This window comes from Cyclopterus lumpus, chromosome 24 (genome assembly GCF_009769545.1).
Source record: "Cyclopterus lumpus isolate fCycLum1 chromosome 24, fCycLum1.pri, whole genome shotgun sequence".
Lineage (NCBI taxonomy): Eukaryota > Metazoa > Chordata > Actinopteri > Perciformes > Cyclopteridae > Cyclopterus > Cyclopterus lumpus.
In genome coordinates, this window is record NC_046989.1 from 11,137,935 (window position 1) to 11,159,576 (window position 21,642).

Sequence of the window (21,642 nt, forward strand, 5' to 3'; positions counted from 1 at the left end):
TCACACAGAATTAGGTATATTCAATTCAATATGAGGATTTCTTTATCACCACTTGTATAATTGGATCTGAATTATGATATTGAACATTTGATTACGATTGTTGGAAAATAGTTTATCAGTTTTATTAGTATTTAAGCCCACAAGTTTTACCTTTTTTTTTTTACCTTGATGCCTGTTCCCAAAACGTGCAAGGTACAGGATCCCTGACAACTTCAAACATGGAACTTTTGTGCACTAAACATGAACATTGATTTCTTAAATCTTTATTTACATAAATACTCTGCCCTTTTGCTTTGATTTGTTTATATAAAGTGTTCTATTTCATCTGTGACTTGACCTGTTAAAGTAATGATTAACTGGCCCATGTTGTGGTCTTATAATATCCTCCTTTCAATGAAATGTCACTTGGAAAATATATATATATTTAAATATATTTTTAAATATCAAATTTATGCTAATGTTGGTTAAAATAGTTAATTTTTGTTATGCACCACCCGATTAAAAATAACCATCAATTCCCTCATTTAGGATTGATTGTGTAATTATTGGCTGTTGGAATGGGATTTGACCTCCTGCTGTGTTTGCTGTGTTATGGTGACCTGGCACTAAAACATTGTGGTTTGGTTATTGATTTGGCCACAACTTTAATTTATTTATCCTCTTTTTAACCTTTCCACTGTTCCCATTGTGTCCAATGCTCCCAGCTAGGTTTCTGAGCGTCAGCGAGATGAGAGAGACGAGCAACGAGGCAGAGACGAGACTCACACAAGCAGATATGAGAAGGATTCACGTGTGAGAGGTGAGTAGTGGATCATGGTGGGTTTGGGCTGTCTTTTAACCACCGTTGTTTAAAACCATTGTCCTAATGTTTCTCATTTACACAGCGATTTGATTTACTGCAGTCTCAGGTGTATTCAATAATATGGCTAAAATATGCCGGACATACGTCATGCTGGTAGCTTGCTGAGTATCTGGTAAACATCTCATTACTAGTTCAGATGTTTTTTCTCTGCGTGCAAAAGATTTTTTCGATATAAGAAAAAGGTGAAGTGGGAAGACAACATTTCATAGTGGTGTCGTGTGAGAGAGAGAGAGGACAGGGTTAGTTATTTGTGAATCACTATTTCTCTGTCCATCTTCCTCTTTCTTTATCTCACTAGCATGGGAGGAGCCTTTTTGGATATCTTTTTTCTCCCTTCTTTTTTTTGCAGTGAGCTTGGTGGGCGGAAGCTTAAGGCAGATAGGGGAAAGAGACTGGAAGAATAGTGGACCCTTCAAGTTGCCGGACGGGCTTTGTTGGAATAAAGGCAAGAGAGAGAGAGAGAGGAAGAGCAGCGCTCATCTCCACTCCCCCTCCCAGCAACTGGGAGAGCAAGTCTAAATCATGTTGCATATCAGTGCAGTTGTGCTGTGATGTCGCTCAGGCAGAGCCCAGTGCAGAGCAGACAACCTAGTGGACCAGTAGTCAGACCCAGGATCAGCCCAGCCCTCACAGAACTGGAGACCCTCTCCCCGCAACATCCCTCGCCTCCACCACGTGCCCACTTCAGTGACATGTACCCTGAAGAGAGCCGGGGGTCTGGAGGGGTAGCCACTGTAGACTTCCTGGAAGGGACATACGACTATGCCGCTCCCACCCCTGCCCCGACTCCTCTTTACAGCCACTCCACCCCTGGCTACTACTCCGCTCCTCTGGACTCCCACAGACCACCCTCAGATGGCAGCCTTCAGTCCCTGGGTAGTGGGCCAGCCAGTCCTCTAGTGTTTGTACCCTCCAGCCCCCGACTCAGTCCCTTTTTGCACCCACCCAGCCACCACTATTTGGAAACCACCTCAACACATGTCTACAGGTGAGGGAATACCATTTTTCTTTATCCCCACAGTCGACAAAGGTGTTTGTTGTGTGCTTGGTAAGAAGTTACTTTTAGAGGCTTTGCATCAACAAGTAGGAATCATTGCCTTCATTTAAAAAAAATAATTAAGTTAAGTTGGTGAAGTTTTGTCCATTACTTGATTGTTTGGACAGTGTTGTTTGTGCTTTAATGATTATTTAACTGAAAAGAGAATTGCAATCAAAGAAACTCAATCGACATCAGAGATTTGTTTCCCCATTTTCTTTTGCCCAATCTGCCGTGATTCCAGCACAATGAATAATATCCATGAAGGAATGAATTATCACCATCATTTTATTGTATTGTCTCTACTGATTTGGTGTTTGCTAATGAGTGGTTGTAAGCCATTTTGCCACATAACTGTATTTAATATATTTTACAAATTTGCTATGGCATTCTGTTCAGTCCTCACAAAGTAGTTAAACAAAACATAATTATATAACGGCATTGTCTTTTGCTGCAAACAAAACAAGGCCACTATCTCAATAGAAGGGATCAAGCTTTGCCCTGGTTTCTAATTCCAGAGATTAAGGACTTTGTCAAAGACCTTGAGAAAGGAACAATATGTAAGAACAAGTGAAGTACACGTACAGATTGCTTCCTGGCTCAGGTGGAAAATAGTACTCTGCTTTTGTCTCTGCCACTGTCAAACTAAAGTTGGTGGGGTAAATGTTAGTATGATAAATAAGTATTTGCTGGCTTACTTTTTATGATAAAATATATTTATGAGAGTAATTTTTGACAAAATGTCCAACTATATTGTTGGCAAGAAACAAAATGTATACATTATTTCATCTGCGTCATAATTTAAGAGATAATTAAACTGATCTGAAACCCACGTCCTGTGACATGTCCAGTGTCCCATCCAGTCAGCAGTCGGTTCCCAGAGAGGACCAGTGCGGCACCAGTGACGAGTCTTACAGTCTGGGGGAGTCGGGGGCCGGAGCGGGGGCCGGAGCGGGGGCCGGAGCGGGGGCCGGAGCGGGGGCCGGAGCGGGGGCCGGGGGCTTTGAGATGGCCAAAGATACGCGCTTCTGTGCTGTGTGTAGCGACTACGCCTCTGGGTATCACTACGGGGTGTGGTCCTGTGAGGGCTGCAAGGCCTTCTTCAAGAGGAGCATCCAGGGTAGGTAATCTGTGGATTCTATTCCCAAACGTCACCCTTTGGGAATGACTGAAGTACTGTGTCTGTCATGGAGAATTATAACCATTTAAAAGAACACAATTACCAGTACAATAGCTAACTTCGTAATGGGAGCACTGGATGTTTAAGGACAGTGATTTAATGCGCCAGCCGCTTAGTAGGCTCATGGTATCCAAGTGTAACCACTAGCCTCAACAGAGAAATAAGCAAACTGGTCATATATTGTGAAAATAAGAGCATGATAAATGTGAAAAAGAGGGAAAAAATGGCATACAATGTGATCTGAGAGATTTTAAGTTAAGGAGGTAGAATTTAAATTGTAGGTTCTTTTATTTGAAGTTTTTTCTGTTATATATAATTCATAATAACTCGTTTGCATCTTGTCTTTCATACTACGCAATGTACAACCTCCATGTACTTCTGTCTCTGTGTGCAGATAGAAAACCTCTGTCAGTGGCTTACAGCCATGTTTGTGATATGGCGCTCTGGCATATTGACAAGTCTTGTAATGGAAGACCGGTCATAAGAAACCAATAGTCTCCATGGCAATTACAGACAAGTTTTAATTTTCTCCATCTCAGATCCTTTTAAAATGGGAATAGCGTGTTCCTGGCTACTAAATAACATAAATCTGAACTGAACACTGGAGCGGGGGTCTTGAAGTAATATATCTTCTTCTATTTCAGGTCACAATGACTATATGTGCCCAGCAACCAATCAGTGCACTATTGACAGGAATCGGAGGAAGAGCTGCCAGGCTTGCCGTCTTAGGAAGTGTTACGAAGTGGGGATGATGAAAGGAGGTGGGTAGACACACCAGGAGATTTCCCATCTTTTCAAAGACAACTCTTTTTGAATTTCTTAAAATTTTACAAATGTACTTTTTCCAATTTGGTGTAATTTACTAAATTGAGTTATTATTATTGGTTATACTGTTGTTTTTACTTGTTTTTCTTTGGTTAATTTGTTAGATACGCTTCCTGTGATTTGTTTTCTTTTTGCAGAACATAGCTTTTCTGTATATTGTTTTAATGCCGACAAAATACAAAATAAGCTAATTTGATTGCCCTTTTCTTATTATATTTAAAAGTTGCCATCTATTAACCATGGTCTCTTGCATATTGGCACACATATGAGAGTCCTGGTGGATGCAGATAAGCTTGAGACTAACTTTAACATGACCTTGAAGGGATTTCCTCTTAAGGAGTACGACTACTGATTAAAACACACCCACATTTTGTTTTCATACTTCTTGAATCACACAGGCATCCATGTAATCTTCACTGCTGGACTTTGTGGTAAAAACAGGATATGAAGTTATGTGTGAGCGATGTTCATGAAAAAGCCAGACGAGTTACTGTGGTACCGTATGGCGCATGTTTGTGGCTTTTCTTCTTGGTTTCTGTAAATAATTATGTATTAAACCACGACTTGGTGTCTAAGGTGTGCGCAAGGACCGTGGGCGTATTTTGCGGCGTGACAAACGACGTACTGGCACCAGTGACCGAGACAAGGGCTCTAAGAACCTGGAGCCCCGGACTGGACCCTCTCAGGACGGGAGGAAACGCAGCAGCAGTGCTTGTGCTGCAGGAAAATCATTGCTGACGAGCATGCCTCTCGACCAGGTGCTTACTCATGTGGAGAAACAGGAAATGTGGATAACCATATAACATTCACACATGACTACATTGCATGTGGCTAGTGGATGTTGAGATATGTTCGCAGTCGCTTTTAAATCGATTTGAAGAAAAGCAGCTTTGATTTGTCTGGTTTGATTGTTTCCGGTTTCTCCGGTTGCTTCTCCAGGTGCTCCTCCTGCTCCAGTGTGCTGAGCCCCCGATACTGTGCTCTCGTCAGAAGCTGAGCCGACCCTACACCGAGGTCACCATGATGACCCTGCTCACCAGCATGGCCGATAAGGAGCTAGTCCACATGATTACCTGGGCCAAGAAGCTTCCAGGTACTGATCAGACTGTTAAAGTAGCCACATCACAAGTTAACTCAGTAAAAACGTGTTCAGCACTATATACCCCTTTTTATATTGAGTATGTAATGCACTCTAATGTTTTGGAGCAAATTGTGTCTGGTGACATTCATAGGCCATTAGCATCAAACATATCTGTCTGTAGGGAATTATAACAGTTTGTCATTGTCCAAAATAAACCAACTGTCCTTTTCACACCATGGTTATAGATGCAGCAAATACCTTGTTAGGAGAGATGTCTAACAGATTATGTCCATAAATATTAAGGGAAACATTTGTGTAGAAGTTCTCTAAAACTGAATGGTACACAATGTAGTGGCTAACATAATGACATGTAAGCATACAGTTAAATAATCAGCTATAAACAAGTCAGACTTGTTGCGATGTCGCGTTGACAGCTGTGTTTCTAGTGGGTCATAAGTGATGACTGAGAGGGATTGTGAGTCTATACATCGTATTTTAGGAAATTGTTGCATGTTATACCTTTAACAGGCCTCTTTGGCCCACTTTCCCAGGCGCCCCTACCCTTTTATCATTCACTGCTTTGAATGATAAAAAAAAAGATTACAAAAAAATAGCCCGATAAGCGATACAGTTACTGAAAACATAAAAAAATAAAGAACGCTAACAAATGTCTTCCCTTCAGAAACTGTAGAGCAAAATATTGGGATTATAAAATTGTTGGATTTCAGGATTCCAAGTGAAATAAAAGCCTCTCTGTGCAAACTTAATTTCCTCAAGGTTCATTGACATCATCAAGCCCTTTGATCCAAAACATCCAGTTTTACAAAGTAAAATTCTTGCTTCTGCTTGTAGCTTTTGATACATACGGGAGACCTTTATTGTGGAAGCACACATGGACACACACACAAATGCGGAGCAATTACAGCAATGGCTATTACAGTCATCACCTTTGAAAGGATTGTTTTTGCCAATCCCCGAGCCCCCATAGAGTCTAAATGCAGTATATGACACATCACCCTTTCGTACACACACACACACACACACACGCACGCACGCACGCACGCGCACGCACGCACGCACGCACGCTCCCTAAGTGAGTAAATCCTGATTTTGAGGTATTAAAACCTTGTGCGTCACTAAAAGCCAAAGGCACACAGTTTTAATTGCGAGGGGTCCCAAACAGGGTACAGAGTGGGACAATGGGAGTGAATTGGCTGTAATTACATATAAATTGAGACGGCGAGTGCCAGCAATAAGGCTTCGTAAGAGTGCAGAGATTGCAGGTGGTTTAATTTAAGTAGCCATTCCCATTTTTTTTATAAAAGGGATGGAGGTTCACAAGAAAACTTTGTTATATTCCCCACACCATTTGGTCTTTATTCCAAATCACATCTGTGATCAGGATAACACGGATATTAGGTCTCATGCAGCAACATTCTCTAAAATGTGTCTCCTATTTTCTCAGAATTTTATTTCTAAGAGAAAAGCTAAGATAAGTCACTCCAGATGCACCAAACATTCTTGACAATCCATATCTGGTTTCACCCATTATTATTATTATTATTATTATTATCATAGGTTATGCCCCTTAAACACTATATAAGGGCAGGTATTGTGCCATGTGTAAATACTCTGACACCAAAAGCGATGTAAGAAGAAGAAATCAACGTACTGTTAAATCATGTGATTTTCCAGTGGGCAGTACCGGCGTTACAGGAAAATCAAAAAGCATTGAGGAGCAGTATGTCAGACATTCAGAAGCTGAATGCACGCAATATCATCCAAAGGTTTTTATAGTCTTAATTGGGATCAATGGACCAATAGTATTTCTTTAGCCCGCAAATGTAATCTTGAAATCATTGTTACCCTATAAAACGTGTTAAATCTACTGTGGGTGTGGATCACCTCGGTCCTTTCACCAGAATGAATGTAAGATTGCACTTTGCGTGTGTTATTCTAGGTTTCCTGCAGCTGGGCCTCCATGACCAGGTGCAGCTGCTGGAGAGCTCATGGCTGGAGGTGCTGATGATCGGGCTCATCTGGAGGTCCATCCACTGCCCTGGCAAACTTATCTTTGCCCAGGACCTAATACTAGACAGGTAGCCAGGAAGACTCACCTGACTTCTCTATGACATGCACAGATTTCTCTCATACCCTATTTCTCTGTACCTGTTTTTCCTCTCTATTTCTCTTATATATCTCTCACTCTCAAATCTTATGAGTGAAACATCAGCATTGTAGATTTTCCATTTCACACCTTTCCATCCATTGTGCCGCTGCAACTCGCCCGCCTTAGAGTGAAAGACTAATTACACGGAGTAGAGAGCAGCCTCTCTCTCACCTGAATAAACCCTCATCATTACTGTGCTGAGCCGGCAACCAGGACAGAGATTCAATCAAGGACTGAATGCAAGGAATGATGGAAAAGGAGGAACGATGTAGGGAGAGCGAGAGAGAGAGAGCTAAATGACAAACGGAGAGGACAAAAACATAGAGATGCATACATGGATTTGTGCTTTGCAGGCACAGCCTGTTCCCTTTATTTCCCCCCCATGTTCAAAGTAAACAAGATGGCCAAACCACAGGATCTAACTGAGTGAAAAAGAGAGGGAGCTGGAGACAGAGACAAGGATGAGGGAGGCATGCAGCCAGACAGCGTTTATCCTCTGATGTGTCCGATCGTCCCATTTGATTTAAAAGTGTATTATTGAGTATTATCATTAAAACCTGTATGTCTCTGTATGAGTGTCCTCACCAAATGGACACGATGACTACAACAGCATGGGTCGGGGTGGACAAATTGCCTCGGCTCTGTGCTGTCCAGTTCCACTTGCGCTCTAACCACTGGATGTTATCCATCTTTCTGTCACTTTTCAACTGTGCTGACAAATGGAGCTTTGCAGGGATTCAGTCCATTTGGATAGTTTCATGGTTGCAGATGAATTCAGTTTTTTTTTTCTTCTAGCGTTGGTGCACTGCAGCTCAGATCTTGGGCTCTTGGGCTTTCGTGTGACTTTCAAGATTTTGAATACAAAATAAAAAGAGAAATAAAAACATTCCGCTATGTTTTCTTTCACTCTGCTCTCCAGGAATGAAGGCGACTGCGTCGAAGGCATGGCGGAGATCTTTGACATGCTGCTGGCCACTGCTTCCCGCTTCCGCTTGCTCAAACTGAAACCTGAGGAGTTTGTTTGTCTCAAAGCTATCATCTTGCTTAACTCCGGTGAGGCAACGTGCATGCGTGTGTGTGTGTGTGTGTGTGTGTGTGTGTTTGTGTGTACAATTTGAGTCAGCTTCTTGAGAAACATTTTCAGAGAAACTGAGTGTCAACTAATGCCTGGAAGAGACTCTTCCCTCATAAATACAAAAGCTCTCCACCATGATTTAATAATTCTACACCACTTTGTCGCAGGTCTACGTTTTTTCTTGCCGACAGTAAATATTAAACAGTGTCAAACTCCACCCATAGAGGTGTAGCTCTGAACGCTACTCAGGCACATTAGGCGAACAGAGTGTTCTGGAAAGGCCTGTACCCTCAATATGCCTGATAACTGTTCCCATGACAACATTAGGCAACGAGGCCTGTGTTTGTCCCGGAGATTGAGATATTCTGTATTAGAAACTGAGTAGACTGAAATATCAACGGGATGACACAGCTGGTACAGCTGATGGAGCCTGATGAACGTTTAATTCCTGTCTGGGCAATACTGCTGTTGTAATTAATGCTCTGCTCTTATTTCCATGTGAGTCAGATCGTTGTTTTTTTTTGCAGATTGAGTGAGTTTTATCCTGTTGGCACATGAGCGTGTCTATGAGATGTATTACTCCTACTGAAGTCTCTTTTTACGAACAGAAAGGTCAAATTTAAAGTTGGTCTGTGTGTTTCCTCTGTCAGGTGCCTTCTCGTTCTGCACAGGCACGATGGAGCCCCTCCACGACACCGCGGCAGTTCAGCACATGCTGGACACCATCACTGACACACTCATACATCATATCAGCCAATCAGGCGGCCCGGTTCAGCAGCAGTCGAGACGGCAGGCCCAGCTGCTCCTCCTGCTCTCCCACATCAGACACATGAGGTGAAATTCATTAATCCACAGTGGTTCTTTGAAGTAGTGGGAGCTTAAAAGATGGATGCTTTAATAGGCATTTAAAAGATGCGTTGTCTCACCTCCGGGTCAACTATGGTTGTGTCTGAAATGACTCCTCATTCATTATCCCTACTGACCATCAGAGCGTTCTATGTGGAGGAGTGAGTTTATGGAGGATGTAGTGAGTTTTATGGCAAAATGGTAAAAACACTCTCGGACACTACTCGCGTTATTTCCTCTCGCCGTTGATTACGTCATTGCTATTGCACAATTACGTACCAGATTAACGTTGACTAGTGGACCATCCGTAAAAAATACATATGTTTGTTTTGTTGAGTCGCCTCCTATCTCCTATTTTTATTTTGTATACTATTCTATAACTTTTTTTATGTCAAACTATACAACTTTAAAAAAAATACAATGCTATAACTTCTTTATTAGAAACTATGCTGTGACATTTTTCTATGGCATAGTACACCATAACATGCACTACGCTATGCCATTTTAAAGAAATAATGTATATATAGTTAGATACAATGATATACTGTTATGTACAGTTATATACAAGTATATACAATTGCATACAGTTATATACAGTCATATACAATTATATACAATTATATATTCAGGGTTACAGGAAATAACAGTTCAACATGAGGTGTGGGTTGGGCTAAGCTTCTCTGGTCCAGGGGGAGTTGGCATGTTATGGCTCAATCCGGGTCTTTTAAAGAGCAAAAGGTGGTGTGACTTCCTCTAGGGCTGATCTGGGTTCTCTTCACTCTAGAACATGATGTTTTACTCACGTAGGTGTGTTAATCAATGTAAAATAGTTTCTTTGCACAAAGGTCACTGTTATCCAGAGATGGTAGGAATACACAAAGGCTTTGTTTTTTACGATATTTATTCTATGACATTTTTATGATGTACTACACTATATACTATGTTCTCATGACATACTATATTGTGACATTTTCTTTTACATTTTAATGATATTTTATATACTATAATTTTTTTTTAATGACACAATATACTATGACATTATTAAAGACAATATACAATATATTAATATACGTTTTCATGACATTCTATTCATTTGACAGTTTTAAAGATTTTTTCATAACATTTGTATGACATGACCTTTTAAATCATGTCTTCTATGACATTTTTTCGAAATGTTTCTGAAACACTCTACTATAATGTTTTTAATGACAATTTTATGACCTTATTAATGAAATTCATGACATACTATTAATTTGACAGTTTTTAAGAATACTAACATACTATACAAAACCCCTTTTAATCTCATCTTCATGACATACTATGCCGTGACATTTTTCATGACCTTTGTATCACATGCTGTTTATAACACTGTTTATGTACTGGGACATTTTTCCTGACATTGATATGACATTTGTATTTTTTTTACTTTTTAATCTCATTTTCATGATGTACAATTTTTTATACATTTCTAAAGACATTTTCATGATATCCTATACTAAGGCTTTTTTATGACATATTAATGACACACTATACTGGCCTTCCTGGTTGAAACTAGCTTCCTTCATAAACTTACTGATTCATAAAGTGCGTATTACCTCATGTCCCTTTTTATTTTTACTTTCTCTGCAGCAACAAAGGCATGCAGCATCTCTACAGCATGAAGTGCAAGAACAAAGTGCCTCTGTACGACCTGCTGCTCGAGATGCTGGACGCTCACCGCCTCCACCGCCCGGACAAACCAGGTGAGCCGTGGTTCAACGCTGATGGAGAGCAACTCTCCACCAGCAGCAACGACGACAACAACAACGGCAGCAGTGTCGGCTTTTCAGGAGGTTTTTCCGGCTCCGGTTCAGGACCCCGAGTCAGCCTCGAGAGTCCGAGCAGGGCCCCCACAGTCCTGCAGTATGGAGGATCCCCTTCTGATTGCACCCACATCCTATGAGACAGAGCACAGCAAGCATCATCTGAAGGTCATAGATATGTGTAGTACCGAATGAGAGGGGCTTGGGAATGACATATAATGGTTGTATTTTAATTAATTTCATGAGATAATTATTTATAAATTAAGTGTAGTTGTATATTTTTCCTTTGCACTACTCCAATTTACTACAATATGAGCGTCAATGCAGTTAATCTTTTATGCTGCCTTTCATAATATCTGTGATTTTGAGTCGGCCGTTAACAACTTTACAAGTACAGCTTATTATTATCAAAACTGCAGGTGTGAGGTCATATTGTGGCACTCTGTTAGCTTTGAAATGACGAACAGCTAATTTTTCATTTTGTTTGCCGAGACCAAAGAGCACTTCCTCTGGGCTTTAAGGGGCTATCGGGCTTTATTTTTACTTTTACATAATAAGGATGATTATGCACTTAACTATGATAAAACTGGTTAAAATAGCTAATTTATTTTGTTTAAATTCCAATATTGTCAATGACTTAACATCAGGTATTGTATTTTCTGTGCACATACAATTTAAAAGTAAGATATATTTTGGAAGAAAATCCTACTAATGGTGAAATTATCAGTGCCTCAGGATATATCTGTTGAATTTTGAATAGCTAAAAATTGCACGATCAAATCCTAAAACACTGAATACATAATGAAGGAAGCCAAGCTTTATTGTTGGGAAACGTCCCCCTTTCCACAGCGTGTTGTGTGTCGTTGGTTTGTTCTTTATGCTTACTGCACCAAATTGTGTTTGTGTGGCAGAGACTGAGTGGCTCCAATCTGATTTTATGCATAGATCTTTGGACGATGCAGTTGTACAACACTTCAACACTTCAAAGCTACAACCAGTTATTGTTCATCCACTATTTCGGTGATTACATGTCGAGTTTGCTGAATTTACACGCCTCCAAAAAAATGCATCGTAATGTATGTGCACATATGCAATCTTTTTTTAATTTGTTTAAATGGACAGTTTCATCAGATTAAGAACATTTCTGATACGGTCACAATTGACGAGCTGCAACCAGCGACTATTTGGCATTTCTTCTTTTAAAAATTGCCAAATAGTTGGACATCTCTCCAATGATCAATAGTTAAAGCTGTTAATCTAAAAAAAAATGCATGTTGCCAGGAAAGAAATGCTAAACAAAAGATGACGTTAGTGAAGTTTCAAGTAGTCAAATCTGGAGTCTTTGCCACTGAAATATGGAAAGCCTCCATAAAGTAAAACTAATTAATTTGGCCACTTGAGTTGTGAAGTGTGATCCAGTCAAACCTGAACTGACATGTCATTTGTTTACTGCATAAATAAACGCATTCATGGGGAAAATAGTTGTTTTTGTGTTCGTAAGTCAAGTACACACAGGTAAATATCATGTTTTATTATTTGCAAAGAGTATTCTTCATGAAGTGGGCATTAGCAAACTGTACATACATAAATAACATTTTCATATTTCATCATTTTTTACAGATTCTGCAGAATACTTATCGCAGTTATTACAAAGCTCACTATTTTATGTCGCAGCCGTCTACTAGAACACTACCAGTGATTGTTTGGCTTTCTTAAAAGCAGGGGACTTTCAAGTGCATGCTCAAACAGAGATACAAAAATAAGTGCCTGTATTCAAAAGGCATTTCAACAAACAGACTTATCAGTTGAGAGCTGTTTTTTTTTCCAATCAGATTTGCCCCAAATAATTAAATATTGAAATAAAAAACAGGAATAAAGGCCTTGGCTATTGGGGAGAGAAGTCGGCCGTCTTGGCTGGACGGCTTCAGAGCAGTACCTCCGACAGTGCTCATGTCAGTGCTATTGGGTCCAATTTGAGCATCACCGCCGTTTAAAGACATTTCCAATAACATGTTTCAAGTTCATCCTTCAGAAAATACTCCTGCTGAGCTGATTTCTGTGCTGCTTCAGTCGTTAGGTTTGAATAGTTCAAATGTGTCTGTTGGAAACAAACTCTTCACATCCGAGACTGAATGATTGCTACTACTGCACGTCTACAGGTACAATATCCCACACAAGGTGGTTCTTTAGCTTAATCAATACTAACAATCTATAAACTGATTGAATGCTAAATAAATAGTAGCAGCACTGGATATCATGGACTAAAAGCTCGGTCGACTTTGGCTCCCAACATACAGTAATATAAATAACGCTTTGTTTTTAACTATTTATCAGGTTTCTTTATAAACCTTAAAAAATAATATACACATTTTAGGTTAAAACAGGAACTATCTAGATTGAGGAGAGGGGTTCTCCAAATGAAGGTCCATTTAATCTGGAGAGTGGACTTAAAGGGTTGAGGTGATCTCAGGAGAGTGGGTGTGCAATATTACAGAGAGAAGTCTTCATATCACCTCTGAATGACTTCATAAGCATAATGGCGTGTGTTGCTTTAGGGCACTGGGTGAAGAGGAAACATTCAGTGGAGTCCTTGGCGAAGCAGTAGGAGGATACTCGGCTGCTTCTCATATGGGCGGAGGTCCATTGGTGTAACGCAACATGGGGTGGAAGGAGCGGGCAAAGTTGTTGGCGTGGTGGCAGCTGTAGTCCTCCTGGCTCATGGGCACCAGGCAGGCCAGGCCGATCAGGAGCAGAAGGAGCAGCTGGACGGGAAGCGCAGCCCTGAGGACCCGCAGCAGGAAGGACTGGCCTTTTGAGGAGGCGGAGGAGGTCGATGAGGAGACGCCATCCGGAAGGTCAGAATGGGAGGAAACGCAGCCAGCGGCGCCTGGTGATCTGCTCCGGCTGCCAGAAGACAGAGTTCAGTTACAGCAGAGAACAGACGCGAGTTCACTAGTATTTGCAAATCAGGTAGAAATCGCTTGATATTGTGTTTTAAATAAAACAATTGCTCTAACCTCACGGGTTTGAATCAGAACATTATAACTAAAAACAGTCATAGCTTGATCATCCTTCATCAGTAGATGCAATAAATCTAGCGATTCTGTCATTTAAAATAGTCTAAAACAAACGGGTTTGCAAATACTACTTAACCCAAGTCTGACAAATGAATGAACTCAACACACACACTTAACAGGAAGGAAAGTGAAAATGCAGCAAAAAGACCCAGATTCAACCGTCAGAGATGGAGAGAGCCACAAAGTTGAACACAGAGACACACACACACACACACACACACACACACACACGTGTACAGTAGACCTGCATATACACACACACACACACACAAAACAGGCGCACACACCAAGAACACCACAAACACTCGTAGATAGCCGGCTGTGTCTCACGGGGGAAACTCTGGCTTTAGAGCCGAGTGTGTAAGAGTTCAATGCCACAGGACAAATGCCAAAAGCCTCTGCAGATTTCCACGGTTAGAGCCAAGACTCTTACTGCAGCTCCTCCTCAAGGAGGCTCTCTCACTCTATAGCCTTCCACTTATATTTAGTCCTCCTGGCAGCTACAATACGGCTACTGTCAGCACGCATGAGCAACATGTACACATGCCCTGTGTGTGTGTTCATATATGTAATTCATGGCAACCCCTCCTGCTTTGTTGGATTTCAGTTGATAAAAAAGCCCATTTATGTGAGATAGAGTATATAATGGACAACACTTATGGCAAGACTTGTTTAGGCAGAGTCTTCACCAGGCATTTGTGTTGTTGTTGTTGGCATTTAATGGAAATCATAGCAAGGTAGAACAGAAATGACAGAGTCAGAGGTGGGTAAGTTAAGATGTCTGGAAAGGAAACATAGGAAACAAGGTGGGAGTTAAGGTAGAAGGAAACAAAGCAGGAGTCATTGCATCATATCCTCCTTTCAACTACAAAGAGAATAAAACGGGAAGGAAAGGTGAAGAAAGAAAAACAGAGCTAAAAGAACAAGGTGAGGGGTCACCGGGATTCAGATAATGACATCTAGGAGGAGGAGAGTGCTGCAGTCACTCAGAGGAAAGGCAAAAAGTATGACAAGGCAATATTCATGATGCTATTCAAAAAGCAGCAGGGCAAAGAGAAGCAGTGAAATAAAACATTTAAAGGAGAAAGGGAGCGGCCTGGTGAAGGCGATTCCCCACTCGTTTAAGAGATGATAACATGGTCTCTAGAATAAGGGAGGATCATGGAACGCAGGGTTAAAGCCCTAAAAACAATCAATTAAAGAAGCTAAAGTTATAAATTATCTAACACTCTTATATTTTACACAGAGTAAAACACATCTAATTGTGATTAATTGATTTTCTCATGGATTGAATGAATAGAAATCATGTTTCTAGGCATAGCTTTGGTTCCATCATCATCCCACGTGTCTAGAGTCCAGGAGAGAGGTACCTGTGGCGCGGGCCGCTCTTAGGGTGTCCTGGGTGGGCCTGACTACTTTTGCCTCGAGGCTGTACCACGTAATGAGCAGGGAGGGGTAAAAGAAAGAAAAGAATTTTTCAGTCAAGGGCAAATAAAGACAAAGCCTCAGATGAGAGAAAAAACAAATAACATAAAGAGCCATAACATCGCTAGAGGAGGAATCATCAACAACAAAAGAGCAGCAACATAATCAATGATGATGATTGACTTTCAGAACCAAGAAATCTGGCTTCTCTGGACTAAATTAGTTTAAGTCAAAAGAAACTGACAGAATTAAATATGCTTAATCATTAGTTATATAGTTATAAAACAGAAACAATGAAACTTTTTGCATACATGAATTCCAAAATGAGACGTGAACTAAACTATTACAGAACAGTTAACAGTTTTAACAAGTGAAACGAAAAGCCAGGTTTTCTTGTACATTTTTGGCAGATAAACATGGTATGGGCAGCAAAAACATCTTAAAAAAGGAGGGTTGGGGAGGGGCAGCAAAAGCTCTGTTCATATACACGTAGCAAGTAGAGCAAATGGAAAAGGGAAACATTTATATCAATAAAAATAAAGCGATAGTCAAGTGAGAATAAGTAAGTAAGTTGACTGATGTTATTTTGCCGTTTCTTATCGAGTACGGAGGCCAGCAGGGAGGAACATTACAAGGGCGAACCATTACGAGGGGGAACATTACCGATCTCTTGCGACTTTGGACAGTCACCTCTGACGCTGGACCAGCTGATCCACAGATTTCTGATTTGCCAACAGGCAACAACGGTAAGCAATCCTGAAAAATTAAGCAAAACAGTCACTATGATGTTTACATCTCCATGAAAATGCTCCAAATGGGGAGGAGGCTGCTGTTCCTTCAACATAAAGCGAGCCCTCGTTCATTCGCTCTATATTCAGCATGTCTCTGACCTGCCGTGTGCCCGTGGTCTCCAGTCTCCTCTCCAGCTCCTCGAGGTCTGAGCTGACCTCCCTAAGGAGCAGTCTCAGCCGGTTCAAGATCACGTGCACCTTCTCCTGGGCCTCCAGACACTCGCTGCCCTGAGCCTGGCTCTGCTCCGGGGCCTGCGACTGCAGCAGCAGTGTCAGAGGTTTGGTGTTGACCAGCAGCTGAGCTGACAGCTCCTGAAGAGACGATACCTTCTGCTGCGAGTCCAGCAGCTCACGCTTGATTTTCTGCAGCAGAAAAAGAAAGAGACAGCGGAGTCAACAATGTGGTCAACATCTTGGTCTAAAGATGAAGAAAATAAAGACCTCTTTGGCTTTTATGTCTAGCTACTTAGCTATTCCTTTTAATGATCATTATATTTGTTATCAGACATTGTATTAATCCTGAGGTGTAATGGTGAGATTAATATTTAAAAAGCACGAGTCTGCTGCACACAAGCCTCGTATTGGAAAGACATACCGTGAGTGTTCTGTGATGAGCTCGTAATGTTTCGCGGTCCAGTTTGGGCGGGATGGGCACCACCTGGTTCCTCCTGCGGTCGATGTTCTCCAGCCACAGCAGCAGGCCGTGGCTCATCTCATGGAACTCCTGAAATGGCATAATTGGTATTAGCTATGTGTTTTAGCATTGTTATGACATAAAGTCACAGTATAGTACGAGTACAGAATGTCATATAGAGTAATTAAAAAGTCAGAATAGAATGTAATAAAACGGTCTTCTGTAAAAAAGGTGATTTGAAGTTTATACCTCAAAACATACCAATTATGTTTGCATAGAACCTTTTAAACACTTTTTTTGCAAAGTTCTATACATATAAATGGCTGAAAGTACAACATAAAATCAGAGGAAAAAAATGTAAATAAAATGTTATTCTTTCCTGGAGGGTGTATGTTTTTTTCCCCCGTACCTGGCACTGCATAAGCGCCCTCTGTAGCTCCTCCCTCCAGTCCTCCAGGGAGGTACCGAGCCGATCCCAGTGTGTGTTCATCTCTTTCAGCCTGTCCCTCAACTCCCACGCCTCCTCGGAGTCGGACTCGGATTGGAGGAACTCTGCACTGCTCAGATTGATGGACAGGACCTCTGACTTGTGGGCATCCACCCCTTTCAACAGCTCCTGAGGAGGTGAGTCAAAGGGGAAAGTAATCATTTATAATATTTATAAATCATTTATAATGACACTGAATCCTGAACGGGGCCAGACTGACTGGCTTCAAGATAGAAAAAGCTAACAGACATGAGTGCAGCCAGATTAGGCCCAGTTTGATTTTTGTTATTAGGGTTCAGAGGGATGTTTTATACAATAGGGATGTCTTGCCAATGTTTTACAGCAGCAACAGCTGGACTAGGTTTTGAGGAGTGAGTGTGTTTGTGTATGTGTAAGAGTGAGTGAAACGACATATTTGTCAGCACCCTGCACGTGAAATAGGACATTATGAACAAGGTCAGTGGAGGGAAATTACTGCAGACAAACTGTATTTCATGTACAGTTCTTAAACGTATGCTGTTCAGGGACTGACAGATAAAAGTGCTCAAGCCAAGGATGTCCAAAAGCTGATGCTGCAAAACAGATGGCTCCTATTTTCAAATGCAACCAAAAGGAGTTCACAACAGCTTCCAAGAAATCTGATTATTCTGCTGCATTGACATTGTGGCCTACAAATGATTCTACATTTTGTATTGTACAATTTTCTTCTTACATTGTTGGAGAAACTCTTGCTGCTCTGATACAGCAACTGAAACGGACACAAAGGAAACACACCTTGAGCCTCTTGATTCTCTGCTGGATGGTGTGTATGTCGGTGCTGAGATCGAGCCCTCGTAGCTGGTTGAGTTCAGCCTCAGACTGACCCAACCAATCCTGCATGGTCTGCAGATCTGAGATCAGTTGCTGCCACTGCTGCAGGTTCTGCTTGTGCTTGTGCTTCTCACTCAGAGTCTGAGCCTGGATCAGCTCCCAGCGCTCGATCACACCTGAAGGAAAACAGATCACATACATTTGGCGTGGCTCTCACAGTATTTATAGGAGGGGATAATCGATCATAAAATGTGTGCCTTTGTATGTAACCGACCTGCACTTTGAGTGTCTGTGCTGTTGGGGTTGGTGAGTCCTGGCATGTCGTCCTCATCTTCAGTCAGCTCTCCCTCCGCTCTCTTCACGGCATCTATACTGCCTCGACACTCTCCCATCAGGCGCATCTGGAGGGATGATGTCAATGGTATATGTTTTGGCTTGAAATAAAAGTAAATACAATCCCATGTGCATGTCAGAATGTGCCGGACTCACATAGCCCATGTATGTGGAGTCAACGTCGGGGCTGGAGCTGTTGACGGTGGCCTCTCTCTGCTGGATGTGGTATTGCCCTGCATCCAGAGCCTGATCCAACTGCCTAAGACTGGCCTCCAGCTGGCCCGCCTCACCTGCACCAAGGCCACAACAAGGATGGAAAATATATCCATTACTTTTCATGTGCATGCTATGCTGTTGGTGTGGAGACTGACTCTGTGATGGCATGCATTAGTCTGAAAGTCAGTTTTTTCATCATATTAAAAAAAAGCACACGCACAAGTAAAACATTCTTTTTAAAAAGCAATGGTTGAGATTAGCATTTAGTGATCTGGACTTCAGCATGCAATAATGTCATCTCTTGCATTTTTAATATGCCCAAGTTTTTCTGGATGGTGGGACATGCAGTCTGAAGATGCTTCCTTGTGTGGTTATGTTTTAGTTGATGTTCATGGCATGCTTTAATATGTCATGCTGCAGCATTCCTTATCAGAACCAGGGGATTGCCGTTTCCTACCAGAGGACGATTTCAATGTGTTCTCAGTCAGTTTTATATAGGCCTCTGGGCTCTCTGGGATAACTACATCTGGGAAAAGAGACATACAACATACACTACTTACAATGTGGGCATGATTGAATGCGATACATGTGCTAATTTATAAATAATTGTTAATGGGTTTGCACCGATCTGGATGTTCAGCTGAGAACTCTCGATTAAAAATGTGTGCCATTGAGATTTGAAATCTCTAGAAATGACTGGACTTCATTTGAAGACCTTTTGGTTGAGAGTCCCCTTCTTTGAAAAGATAAATCAGGTGCCTTGTTTTAGAGACGGCTTCCACAGCAACATGTTGACACATTACAATACTGGAAACACATGTTTGTGTCGTAATTTATTGCTTTATATTTTTAAGTGGCAGTCTGAATGTCTTGTTGTTTCCCATACTTGAGAGGAAACAATGATTATTTACTCAACACTTAAACCTCTCGAACCATTTATACTTAACTCTATTAAACACAAATCTTTATTTCAAAAACACATCGATTACATCAGATTTATTTTAAAAAATACACCAAATGAGCACATGACTGTTGTGACCATATAACTATCAATACATTTAATATTTTATTTAAACTGCTTATCAGCATTCCTTCATATACTTTAATTTGATTTCACCAACCTGACAGCACTGTGACAGCCGTCCTCAGATACTCATCTCCTTCCTCTTGCCCGTGGCTCCTTTCCCCAGGGCCTCGTCCTCCAGGGCTGTCCAGACCTCTGCTCAGGTCGTAGTCGTGGTCCCACTCTAACGGGATGGAGTCCACGCTGGCCGGGGTGTCACGTCCCGAGCGATCTGCCCGGATGAGGGCGGTTGTACCCGAGGTCTGACGGCTGGACGTCCGGGGCAGAGAGGAGTCGCCCCACTGCAGCTCGGAGAGCTCGCCACCTTCCTCCATGTCCAGCTCCCTGTCGGAACCATCGAGCTCATCGTCGGCCAGCTGGGAGACAGGAACATATTAGTAGAAGAAGGAAAGCAAGATGATAGGAGGCACAGAAAAGAGCAAGCATGAGAGAAAATGCCAAATAACACACAGAAAATAGAGTCAGCCACTGTAAAGGTTATATCATTTCAAAATATGTTGAACTAAATGTGAGAGTGCAGCTTCTGAGCTACACTGAGGTGAGTGTGTGTGCTGTTAACATGCAAATGTGACACAAGTGTGTATTCTGTTCCTTACAAGCTGTCAGCCGTTGTGTGTCTTGACAAATTCTAGCTCATGGAGTGAACAGCAAAAACTTTTTGTGGGTTGACATAAAGTATTTCCACATGCGTCGTCTGTTTGTCTTTACTCACAGGCAGTCGTGTGAGTTTCTTGTAGTATCTGTCGACTCGTCCAAAAACCTCCTGACAGTATCTCTGCAGCTCCTCCAGCTCCTCCTCGATGACGGCCGCGTCCAGAGGTTCACTCTTCTCAATCAGAGCGTCACCCTGTCTGAACACCAGCTCAATCTTCCCTGTGTTCAGATAGATCTCCTGCTGGAAAGCCTGAGAAGCACATACACATAGCAGAGGTCAGAGAACTGCATCTCACAATAATGATGATTATATAACTCTGATGTGATCATTTGAAGAGTATTTAGCGTTTAGTATTTAGTGCCAAGTATACAATGAAATGTTTAAATCCATTCATCTAATCTCTATAACAGAATAATCAATAATAAACTGCAGAGAAATGTGGTTACTCTATACTGTAGCAGATAGTACAATAGAAAGTACAAAAAACAGGGCATATATTAATATATGTTCCGTATGGATTTGTGGAGTCTTCGTTTTAAACTATGATAAATACACTGTTCTCTTGCAGTGGTTGTGTTATGTATCATGTTGACTTGTTGTGTCACATAAGAACCAATACTTCGGTCTCACCCTGAGCTGTTTTATCTTGGCCTGTACGTCACACTCAGAGAAGTGCTCGATGTTGGTCAGTTGGAGGTCCATCTCAGTCAGCCACACCAGGATAATGTCTCGCGCCGTCTCAAACTCCTCCCTCTGGCTGATGAAGTGCTGAATAAACACAGAGACAAACAAACAAAGATACTTTCATGCTTCTCTTTTATCTTTTTAACTAAAGTAGATCATTGATCAAATTTAAGTCCAGATAATAAGTCTAACTCTTGCAAATGTCAGTAATTGAGCCAACAAGCTAAAACAAATGTTACCTTGAGTCGGCGTAGGATGGCGGCCACCCTCCTCTGCAGGTTATCCCATCGCCTGTTCCCATCATGCACCATTTCCCTGAGTTGGCAGGACGAGTCAGTGCGGTTCTCCCGGGCCAAGCGACGGTACTGTTTGTTGATGAGCTCCAGCTGGGTCAGGCACTCCTGCACCTGACGCTGGAAGGCCTGCAACAACACAAAAAAGACACACGCAAGTTAAAGATCTGAATAGGACACACGTATTTGGAAACGCATGCGATATTAATATTCTCTCAAATACAAACAATAGACGAGGACTACAGATCGCCCCAAAATCTGTAAACATCTAAAATG

General features: G+C 41.6%; 2 protein-coding genes across 4 annotated transcripts in view; one reads left to right on the forward strand and one right to left on the reverse strand.

The window, feature by feature from the left end:
• The first annotated feature begins 1,321 nt into the window (after positions 1-1,321).
• esr1 (estrogen receptor 1) lies at positions 1,322-12,352 on the forward strand. Its single transcript, XM_034527049.1, has 9 exons — positions 1,322-1,850; positions 2,750-3,018; positions 3,723-3,839; positions 4,480-4,661; positions 4,843-4,996; positions 6,945-7,083; positions 8,074-8,207; positions 8,880-9,063; positions 10,705-12,352. Exons 1-9 carry the CDS (start codon positions 1,414-1,416, stop codon positions 11,015-11,017), a joined length of 1,929 nt encoding a protein of 642 aa, XP_034382940.1. The 5' UTR covers positions 1,322-1,413; the 3' UTR covers positions 11,018-12,352.
• A 41-nt stretch (positions 12,353-12,393) lies between these two features.
• syne1a (spectrin repeat containing, nuclear envelope 1a) overlaps positions 12,394-21,642 on the reverse strand; it is a 79,443-nt gene continuing 70,194 nt past the window's right edge. For all 3 annotated transcript variants that reach the window (XM_034527046.1, XM_034527047.1, XM_034527048.1), the window contains 14 exons: positions 21,313-21,495; positions 21,020-21,157; positions 20,447-20,638; positions 19,772-20,090; positions 19,108-19,176; positions 18,591-18,724; positions 18,376-18,502; positions 18,066-18,277; positions 17,214-17,420; positions 16,766-16,894; positions 16,270-16,533; positions 16,043-16,135; positions 15,325-15,383; positions 12,394-13,781 (listed from right to left, as the gene is read on the reverse strand). In XM_034527046.1, the coding sequence (XP_034382937.1) occupies positions 13,502-13,781; positions 15,325-15,383; positions 16,043-16,135; positions 16,270-16,533; positions 16,766-16,894; positions 17,214-17,420; positions 18,066-18,277; positions 18,376-18,502; positions 18,591-18,724; positions 19,108-19,176; positions 19,772-20,090; positions 20,447-20,638; positions 21,020-21,157; positions 21,313-21,495 (2,406 nt within the window). In that variant the 3' untranslated portion in view covers positions 12,394-13,501. The remainder of the gene's footprint in view (positions 13,782-15,324; positions 15,384-16,042; positions 16,136-16,269; positions 16,534-16,765; positions 16,895-17,213; positions 17,421-18,065; positions 18,278-18,375; positions 18,503-18,590; positions 18,725-19,107; positions 19,177-19,771; positions 20,091-20,446; positions 20,639-21,019; positions 21,158-21,312; positions 21,496-21,642) is intronic.

Excerpts from the sequence above, each read along its gene's own strand:
- esr1 (XM_034527049.1), top strand. The coding sequence starts at position 1,414 with ATGTCGCTCAGGCAGAGCCCAGTGCAGAGCAGACAACCTAGTGGACCA. Across the intron at positions 1,851-2,749 it reads ACCTCAACACATGTCTACAG|TGTCCCATCCAGTCAGCAGT; the intron begins GTGAGGGAATAC and ends TGACATGTCCAG. Across the intron at positions 8,208-8,879 it reads TATCATCTTGCTTAACTCCG|GTGCCTTCTCGTTCTGCACA; the intron begins GTGAGGCAACGT and ends TTCCTCTGTCAG.